The sequence below is a fragment of the Pseudopodoces humilis genome, chromosome 5, assembly GCF_049639895.1.
Source record: "Pseudopodoces humilis isolate 2021_Gansu_Grassland_sample_001 chromosome 5, ASM4963989v1, whole genome shotgun sequence".
Taxonomy (NCBI): domain Eukaryota; kingdom Metazoa; phylum Chordata; class Aves; order Passeriformes; family Paridae; genus Pseudopodoces; species Pseudopodoces humilis.
The window spans coordinates 59,771,226-59,781,544 of NC_142204.1; the positions used below are offsets into that span (position 1 = coordinate 59,771,226).

The 10,319-nt window shown below is 42.7% G+C and overlaps 1 protein-coding gene across 1 annotated transcript; it reads left to right on the top strand.

Moving 5' to 3' along the window:
• The first annotated feature begins 1,360 nt into the window (after window positions 1–1,360).
• SYPL1 (synaptophysin like 1) lies at window positions 1,361–6,378 on the top strand. Its single transcript, XM_005526074.2, has 5 exons — window positions 1,361–1,492; window positions 2,145–2,263; window positions 3,414–3,618; window positions 4,137–4,325; window positions 5,117–6,378. Exons 1-5 carry the CDS (start codon window positions 1,421–1,423, stop codon window positions 5,231–5,233), a joined length of 702 nt encoding a protein of 233 aa, XP_005526131.2. The 5' UTR covers window positions 1,361–1,420; the 3' UTR covers window positions 5,234–6,378.
• The last annotated feature ends 3,941 nt before the right edge of the window (window positions 6,379–10,319 follow it).

The following is a 10,319-nucleotide window of genomic DNA, read 5'->3' on the forward strand; positions in this document are numbered from 1 at the left end:
AAGAAAGGAAAGAGCCATCCTTTTTGCAGCTTTAACTTGGACTCCCTCCAGGATCTGTAGCAGCAGGCAGATGTCAGCACCTCTCTTGGTCATTGCACAGAAAGCTGGGGTCAAAAATTCTGCTTGAATTGTGTGAGAATGGCAGACCCTGCAGCCATCCAGGCAGTTTGCAGCAGTGCAGCCCCAGGCCAGCTGAACACTGGCTTTGTTACCATTCTCACAGGTAGTCCCCAGCCTGGAAGCTTCCTCCTGTATTCCCACCCTTGGCTGGCCTCCCATGACTTATTCACAGCAAGAACCTCTGTTACAGAGCAAACTCAGTCAAGCCCCCAGTCTCCACAGCCCTGAGCAGTCCTTCCTTACCTGTGGGTATCAGGTCCATGGAGCACCTCAGCATGTCAGCCCCAGGACTGGAGAGCTGCAACTCCTCAGCAGTTCCACCTGAGCCAAGGGAGAGCTGATCCCGGCCGCGCTGGGACAGACACCCTCAGCGCACCACTACCACAGCTGAGTACACATCTGCTGCCCTGTGGAAGCTGCTGGACCCTTTTGGCACAAGCTGCTGCACCTTCTAACTACACCCAGGAGCTGGATGCAAAGCCAGTTCTTCCATTGGCATCTCCTCAGCACCTTCTTCAGGGCTGTCTGGCAGCAATAATGGCTCTCAGCTGGGAGCCAGGACCTTTGCCCAGGATCTGCCTGCAGATCTTGCTATAAGCTGCCAGATCAGGTGGATCCTGCTAGAAGCAGCCACAGTCTCCCATAGCCATCCCTTCCCAAGAGCAGCACCAGACACCCTGATGTTCCTCAAAGGCTCCCAGCAACCCCCAGGAAGCTCCTAAAGGATCTTTAATCAGAGCCAGGAAACTGGCAGTAAGTGCTGTGCCCGTGGCCACCTTGGCTATCCATGGTCTCTGGGCAGGGAAGAGGGAAGAGGGCAGCCCCTCTGACAGCCCTCAAACCTTCTTCAGCATGAGTTTCAGCTCTTCACTTCTACTGATGATTAACATACCAGCAACAAAGTGCAGTCACAGAAAACAATCAAAGCTTAAACAGTCAAAGGTAGTGGATGAGATTTTGACAAGCACATGGATTGTCAGGTGCCTGTGCCTTGTTTGCCATCAAATCATCAAGCTCAAGGTACAGCACATGTAACTGTCCAAAGTGTCCTGGATGGGGAGAGAGGAGGAAGTCACTGCTGCCTCATTGCACGAAATAGCCAGTGCTGTTCCCACTGCCTCATTTTCCCAGCACCCAGACAGGGCCTGGGGCTGAAGAGCCTCAGCTGAGTGTCCGTGGGTGGGTCCATCCCCCAGGTGAGGGGGTGTGGCAAGGGGTGCCCCTATAGGGAGGTGCCGGGGATGCTGCAGTAGTTGGCTGGTGTTGGTTCTGGCTCCTGCTGGCTGCCTTGGTCTCTCCCATGATGTTGGGCTTGAGGATGGACTTCAGCATGCTCCTGGAGCCTCTGGGCTTTGTTAAGGTCCTTGAATGGGTGAGTGGAGCTGGGGAAAGCTGTTTCCTCTGCTGGCCCAGGCCTGGCTTTGCTCTTGTGCCTGGGTTGGGTACCCCTGGGGAGGTGTGAGCCCCTGGGCTGACAGACCCTGCCCCAGGCTGTGGGTGCTGGGTGTCCAGCTCTGGGCTGCTCCTCTGCCACACCCTTGGGCTGCAGATACATAAACCTGATGTGTCAGCTACAAGTGTGTTATGGCAGCTTGTGCTGTTCTGATGATTGGGGGTTTAGGGTCTGGGTAGTGAAAAAAGGGAAAAGAAGAGCTGCTTAGAGAGTCAAGTTGATGTGTGATACTCTGAGCAGGTACTTTCTAATTATTTGAACATATAGCTGTAGGTATGCAAGACTTGTAAAAATACTATGCTGGCTATTTGCATACAAAAAACCCAACAAAATACAAACCCCAAAAACATTTCAATGTGCAACTGAAAAAATAAATGAGAAGCACTTTTAAATGGGCTTTGGTTAGCAGTGTTACTTATGCTTTTGGATTTTAGAAACTCAGCACTTTCTTCTCGACACCACTTCATACTTCAACTTTACTAATTTTGTTGCTATTTCAGCTGAATGTTGAGTTTCCTTCCTTTGAGCTCTAGTGGTGTGCACTAAAGTGTCTGTGTATCAATTCTCACAGGTTCTTGCCATCTTTGCTTTTACCACATGTGGAGGCTTTCAAGGTGAAACTGCTCTTTTAGTTTCCTGTGAAGGTGTGGTAAACAAAACAATTACAGCTTCTTTTACTTACCCATTTAGGTGAGCATTAACTGTTCAGTTATTACTTGATAATTATTTCTTACTCCCCTTTTCCCTGTCTGTCTCCTTATGAACATTGCTGTATAAATGAAGATGTGAATCTTCTGGCTTGGCCTGTAGCAGCAATATATAAATATTAAGTTATAATTGTTCAAAGAACAGTAGTTGTTGGTACTCTATAATTAGGTAGAAATGGCAATAGGTTGTATTATGCTTTGTATGACTCTGCCTTTAGCCTCTAGTCTAGCAGTGCATATATGCTATAGAAATTAATTAGTAGGCAAAACAACATAATTTTAACAGCCTAATTCTTTATCAATTTGGAGCTGCTTTGTAGGCCCAGATACTATTATTTTGAATGTGCCATTATCATATTTTTGTTCAAAGACTGAATGGAAAATTCTTCTCAGTTTATTCCAGCATTTTCTTGGTGAGGGTGTTGGGCACAAAAAACATAAATACTTCAGTGTCATTGTAGTGCTCTTGTAGAGATGAGCTCTTTTCCTGGAGCAGGAGGAAGGAGGCTTCCCCTGTGTCAGCTGCACAACTACAATGAGTGCAGGGTTGGTGTTCCATTTGTGTTCAATAAACATAATAACATAAATAAGTATAGAAATTGATCCAGTGGACAGCCAGTAAAAGCCACTACAACATATAGAATTTGGTCACAAAACCCCGCATTGTAACAGCATTTGGAGGGGAGAGTGAGGCTCTGGAATAATTCTATGCTGGAAACAGAGTGGTCAATGCTAGTCACACAGCTTTGTTTTATCCAGCTTCAGTGCTTGTGGTTTTTGTAGCTATAATGCCTTTTAAGTCCTCATCACCCTTTTTAACTGCCAGTCTCTCAAGTAATGTTAAGTCTGCTTCCAAATTAGGAATTTTTTTGTTCAACTGTGCAAAAAATAAAATTAGGGTTCTTATCCTGAAGATACTATTGTTTATCTTAGTGTAGAATGGGGCACAATATTCAGATAGCTTGGCAAACCCTGGTGTTACATATATGTATATAAATAATCAATTATGTATCTTTCAGAGTAAACTTATACAATCAGAATGCTGAAGCACTGTTGCTGTGATGCATGAAGTATAATTATATGAAGCTCCCACTATACAGCAAACTCTAACTACATGGATATACTCTTCACAGGTTGAATACTGTTGTATTTAGTGCACCAGACCCAAAAGGCTGTGGTGGTACTTGGACTGATGTTTACCTCATGGGCAACTTCTCCTCTTCTGCACAGTTCTTTGTTACACTGGCAGCGTTGGTGTTCCTCTACTGTATTACTGCCCTTGTGGTTTATATCGGATATAACCATGTGTATCAGCAAAATAACAAATTTCCACTAACTGTAAGTAATACTAAGCTATTTTAATGCTTTCTCTTTGAAGCTACAGAGAGATGAGAAATATTGCTAATGCAAGAATAATTGACTGGTGGTGAATATCCAGTAGTTACAAAAGTTAAATGGAGTGTGAACACAAGTGTCTCAGACTGGTCCCTACAGCACCCAAGCAGAAAAGGGGACCCAAAGCCCTTGGCTATCCATATTTAAATCCTCTGTCCTTCTTCCATCACCCTCACTTTACTTAAGCTTGGCTTAAATTCTCATAAAATAGGTGATAGATTTTAGAAACAGATTTCTTAGGTTAAGATTGTCTTTTGCATCTATAAAGCACAAGCATAAACTTTTGTAGCAGGTTATCAAGACTGAATTGTAACTATAACATTGTTAATGACTAAATTGGCTTGTGGTCATTAGCACTGATGCAGTTGTCCTGGTGATATAATTGATAATGTCTCTGCCTTGCTCTCATGTACATTCCTGCAATTTTTTTTTACCTATTAATGAGTATTTCTCTTGTGTAGGACTTGGCAATCAGTGTCTTGACAGCCTTTTTGTGGCTGGTCAGTACTTTTGTTTGGGCAAAGGCGCTTGCTGGCATCAAAGTGTCCACAGGAGCCAGCATTATTCCAGGAATTGACTCTTGCAAAGCACCAGGAACAACTTGCCATTTTCTTTCTGTGACCAACATGGGAGTTCTGAATGTGTCTGTGGTATGTATGCCTTCCACCATACAGGTACAAAAATTGTGTTGGAAAACAACAAATGGTACCCAAGTGTCCTGCTCTACTGATTGCATGTGTTGCTCTGTGTTAAGATTTCTTTATGGGTTGTTTGTCATTCAGGCCCATTAATATTGTGGTAAAACACTGAGCAAATAATTTCTTGGAGGAAACAAGTTTTCCTCTAAAGAAAATAAAGAGAAACAACTTGCAGGCTGTACCTCTGGAGCTGTTCTGTGCAGCATTCCCAGACACATTTGAGGGTCTATTTATGCCTCTAGCTAACAGCAACTTAAAATATCTTACTAAGCCACCCAAGTGGTTTGATGACTGATGTAAGGATGGAACGCTGAGATGGTGCTGAACCCAACTTTTTACTCTTCATAGCAGAGCAAGTTAGGCTTATTGTATGATCTTCCTAGTGAATCCTGATTTTCAAAACTTCAGCTGTTATTCATTGGCCCAATAATAATTAGTCATTTGGTCTGAGAATGCATAGGCAGAGGTGCTCAGTGTCTGAAAATAACTTGTCTAATTCTGTGCAAAATATAGAGTAAGTTTGACTATCTGGTCTACAAAGAACTCTGTTAAATAGCTAAAATAGCTGAAGAGTGTGGAAATGTCTTGTCCAGATGAAAGGGGTGCCAAAGACACTGCTTGTTTCTGGTTTGCCTTGAAGAGACATTCTGGCTTTTTTAAAAAAAGGGAAAACAAAACCAAATCAAACACTACAAACTTAATATTACCTTCCCTCCCCCCCTTTTTTTTTCTTTATCCTACAGGTGTTTGGCTTGCTTAATATGATTTTATGGGCAGGAAATGCTTGGCTGATATACAAGGACACCAACTTGCACAACCAATGGAAGAGAATTTCTGAAAGTCCAACTGAAAGGGTTTAAAAACAAGTTGATATTTTGAAGTGCTTACCCTTTCACATCACACTACCAAGATCATGGAGCCATTAGGATTCATTTCACTAATAACTGATAATTCATACGAACTTCTATTTTGTACTATAGTTTAACATAAGGTCGTGGGTACTCCAACTGAATTGTTTAATTATAATGAAATATATTGTGTCCTTCAAGGCTATGCAGCATTATATTACAGTTTTTGAAGAGCAAAATGAAGAGGTTATCTGGATGCTGACCCTTTCTTTTTCTTAAATTAGCCTTATAGGAGGGATGGCTGAGAAGCCACTGTATCTGGGATATTATTAGTTCTGACAAGTCTTCTCTGAAAAATGGAAAGTAAATTCATCCAGGGCAGGTGAGAGTGCAGTTAGTTTCTTCTTATCACTGATACCTTGAAAAAGTCACCTGAGTAGAATTCATAGCTCTGTCAAATTTGTAGCCAAGATGTGTAGGTTTCCAGATACTCCTTTCAGATCATTGTATCAGATCTGCTGCTGGCCTGTCAGGGAGGACATTACTTCTATGTTTAATATGTTGTTACTGTTTAATGGCTTGGGATAATCTCTGAACAAGGACATTTGTTGAATGAATTCATAGCTCCTAGTCTCCCTAATGTGAGAGTTTGTATACAGCTGCAATAGATGATTTAAACACTTGAAGGAGGTGGGGGAGGAAGAAAAAATAAAGTATGGCCCAAAACATTTACAAATACTGTAGAAATCAAAGTTGATATATTCTGCTACTTACTGCTCAGGCTTCTGTCTATTACTTTTGAGGTTCATGAACAGAGGTTGTGTGTGAAAGGATGTAAAGGTCTGAATATGACAAATTTGTTATTGATGTTGTTCAGCCCGTTCATTGGGAGCAATATTTGGGTATTCCCATGTGGACTTCTTTATCATGGTGTCTGTCTCCCTGGGAATTGCCTGGAACCACCATTTTGACAAACCTGATATAAAAGCTGTTCAGTTCTTTCTGGTCTGTTTAAACTGTTTATGATGAAAATAGACATAATAGTGTGTATATAATGCAAATTGTAACTGTTCAGTGTGCCAGAGCTATTGACCTTCTGATAGTGAACTGTAGTCTCAAAGAGTATAATAAAGTCAGTATGACTGCTGCTGAAAGAACATGCCCTGGGTCCTTACTGCTGTAGCAGTGGATGCAAATGCATTGGCTTTGTAGCTTCTTGGGGCATGGCTTTAGCTGTGGCTGCCCCTGTTGGCTGGAGGAGTTACCTGTGCTACAGGAGGGGCTTTTACACTAGGGCCCTGTGCTTTTTTGTAAGGAGGACTATGTATCACTCCTGCAGGCTACTGCTGCCTAATGCTGCTCAGTACTTCTTTGTCAGTTCAGAGCAGGGGGTTTTATTACTTGTAGCTATCCAGTATTTCATTTTAATTGCCTTTTGGAAGAGGTAATAAGTGTAATTTTCACTTGTTTGCATTACTGTGCTGATTTATTTATTTAAAAACACATTTCATTCTAAAATCTAAAACTCCTATTTTCATATTGTCTAAGAAAAAAATATGGTAATTATACATTAATTAGGTTTTTCAGCCTTTGGGATATAAGCTTACATATGATGTGGCTAAAATATTTTATTAACCTTTAACACTTTCCACAGAAATATGTTCCTGCCTATATCTTATGTGCTTATCTACTTTGTCACAAACAGACCTGTTAGTCACTGGCATGGCCTAGTTATAAAATGGTAACAATATTTTTGCGTATAGGAGAACAGTAATGGATTAGATCAGTTTAAGCCTTATTGATGGCTGAGGTCTAGCCAACAAGTGAAACAGAACTGGAAATCTTAGCACACTTACTGATTGTTTCAACAAGAACTTAAATTTCATATGTGCTCAAAAAGACATCCCTTGTTTCCTTAAGGCTGAAACTTACCTGCACACTATTTTGCAGAAGAAACAGGTGTGTCCCATCCCCAGAGTGCTTTCCTTTAAAAGAGGAGGAGATAGAACATGACAGGCAGGACTATAGCTGGTAAAACAGATTCACAAATAAGGGATTGTGTTCTGTAGAAATCCAGGCTGCTTGTGTCTGTTCCACAGAGCCAAACACAGAGCCAGATGCTGTTAACAGGCCAAGGTAGGTGTGATATGTAGTCCACAGCAAGGAATATTTTAAAAAAGTGGCCCCATGTGCACTTCTGTCTGGTTAGGATAAAGGTTGTTTCCCTTTGTAGGGGGGAGGGACTGGTACAGAATATGCAGGCTTTGATGGCTGCTTGAGTCCTGCAGCTGAGATGAAATGGAAAGCATTGTGCAGCAGGAGTAAGCAGCTGTTCTCATTTACCCTGGACACCCACAAAGGGCTGAGCAGTCTTTCCCTTTGAATTAACATCATATTTGTGCTGGTAACACCGAAACATTCAGTGTCTTATTTACTCGTGGCAGAGGAGGGGGATGACTGTCTGTTTTACCAGCTTTATCTTGACTGCACAAGAATCACCAGCGCTATCAGGAGATGCAGTGTGCTTGATCCCTCTGTACTGAGGGAACAAAGGACCTGGAACTCTGCCAGCTCTCTACAGGTTAGTAATCCTCAGCTGGCAGCAATTTTACTTGCAGCCATCAGTGGAGCAAGCTCATAAAAATCCTCTCATGCTGCAGGAATTATTCTGGTAGCAGGCTATAGTTATGCAACCCTAGCAAGTTAACTGCTGTATGATCCCTGGTGAGATGCTAGAGATGGGGTTTTGATCAGAAACCCACAGTGGGAAGAAAGGCTGTAAGGTGATGGTGAAGGAAAACCAAGCTGAGGGGTCAGAATGGGGCAACAATAGAGAACTCTTTAGTGAAGGATAGAATCTATTGGCATTAGGATGTGTTTAAGGAAGCAAGTACATTGTGATTTAGGCTGCTGTGACCAGTGATCTGGGGATCAGACCCCTGTGACAATGCTGAGAAATGCAAGTCCCAACTCCCAAGAGAGTCCCTGCATGGGAGCTGGTGTGGTGTCAGTGTTGGCTGAGAGCTTCACCACCAGCCTGCAGGAAAAGCAGTGGGAAATTAAATCCAGGAGAAGTCTGGCAGTGTCAAATCCCCAAGAGCCAGTGCCAAAAGTGCAAAATGGAGTCAGTCTGGGGTCTGTACCACTTTGGCCCTGTCACCTCAGCAAACAAATCCCTCTGCAGCACAGGCAGGGGCTGGGACACTGAAACAATAGCTGACAGGCCACCACCATTGCTAGAATGGATTGTACTGGAGACAAAGAGTGCCTTGTGATGAGTGGTGAATTCCTCAAGGCTTTGGGCCTGCTGCACATTTGGCTAGCAGTGGAAGACAGGAGTGTGGAGTTCTCACTGAAGGTGAGAAAGAAGACAGATGCCACCTTGATGTGATCACCTGCTCATGGGCACAGGGTAGCTGTTTATTTTTCCCTATTGCCTAGAACTGAGCAGCACATAAAGCTGGGGCTGTGCTGGTTTGGCTGCCTGCCCTACTCCAAACTCCTGGGGAGCTGGTAGGGTACCTCACTCTTGGAAACTGCCTGAAAACAGTCCCTCATGCTTCCACAAAGGCCCCACTCTTGAGCAAGTCATGACAGTGTATCAAACATTCTGGATCGTCATGGATCTACTTTTATTCTTATGGGAGTATTTAGTGTGTGTTCATTCCTAGCAGATTTACTGTATTGCCTAAAGCAATAGAGACCAGAGTCAGAAGCCAGATTTTTCTGCTTAATCACCTTGAAATGCTAAGCTGAATAATTAATTAGACAAAAGAATGGTACAGGATAGGAACACGTCCCCATCCCTTAAATATTAGGAAGTGAGGTGGTTTTCTTCAAGTTTAAGATCTAGTCCCTGTATATTAGGGACACTCCAGAGTTGCCTTTGAGAGACTGACTCAAATGTGGAATTCCCTTCTATCATGTCAAGCGAATCCAGGTATCCCTTATAAACTGCTTTCCTACAGACACTACATATTTAGAGCAGGGAGAAGAAAGTAAAATTTCAGCTGTGTGTTTTTACAAATTTTCCGTTTAATTTTCAGTTGCAGCTTCCAAAAATTTACCTGTACTCAGTAGCACTCCTCTTGCCTGGATATTTTGTTCTTCATCCTGAGTTAGGAAGGCAACAAGATAGAGCTGTGTTGTGCCATCCTTAAAAATTTGTGATCACATGGACACAGTCAAAGGTTTTGCCCTTTGTTTTAGGTCAAGCACTCTAGGTGCTAAGGAAAAATGTGCTGACCCTGACCATGTTTTTCTTCCATTCTTTCCTTGAGGAAATCTGTCTCTGCCAGATCTTATTCTCTGCTATCCATGTTTTCTGTTAATGCTTCACTGTAGACTCTGCTTGGCTGACACTGAAATGCTCCCTCACGCTTTTTTTTTCCCCCCTAACCTCCTGGACCAAACCCATAATACTCAGTAAGAGCATTCTTCTAGCTCTCTAAGTAGGTTCCCTCTCATTCTACTACATCAGCATTTGTTGCAAATATTAGGGGTATATTTGGACAGCTGGATCTCATAATCCATCAGGCCCATGGAATCTGATTGATTGCTGTTGCTGCCAGGAGATTGTACCTGCTGCTTGCAGGTATCTATGCCCTATCAGCAAAGGGTAGTTTGTACTTGCTATTGCATCCTGTCAACAATTGAGCAACTCCTCATTTATTCATAAAACATGCTCTGTCTTTTCTTGGCTTCTGACTTCAGGCTATCGCTGTCAGCTGTGTTTCCTCCTTACCTGTCTGTGCATTGGACTTAAAGCAGTCATAGAAGAGGCTGTGTGATACTTAACTCACAATCTGAGTGAAAACTGGTACTAGCACAAGCTTTAATCAATTCACCTGTTTTGTTTCAATTCAATTTGTAGTTGGAAGTAGCCCACACTCAAGTCCAGAGTTGTTACTTTCTGTGGCCTAAGATAAGCAGCTGAACCCCCTGGGCTATTTCTTGTCATGTAAAGCAGTAGTCATTTTGTGACACCCCCCCCCCCCCCCCCACCCAGGGATGGTATTCTATCTGTTGTTATACATACTGATCTTAGCTCCTTTTTATTTTCTCATTTATATATAACATCCCCTAAATCATCTTCCTC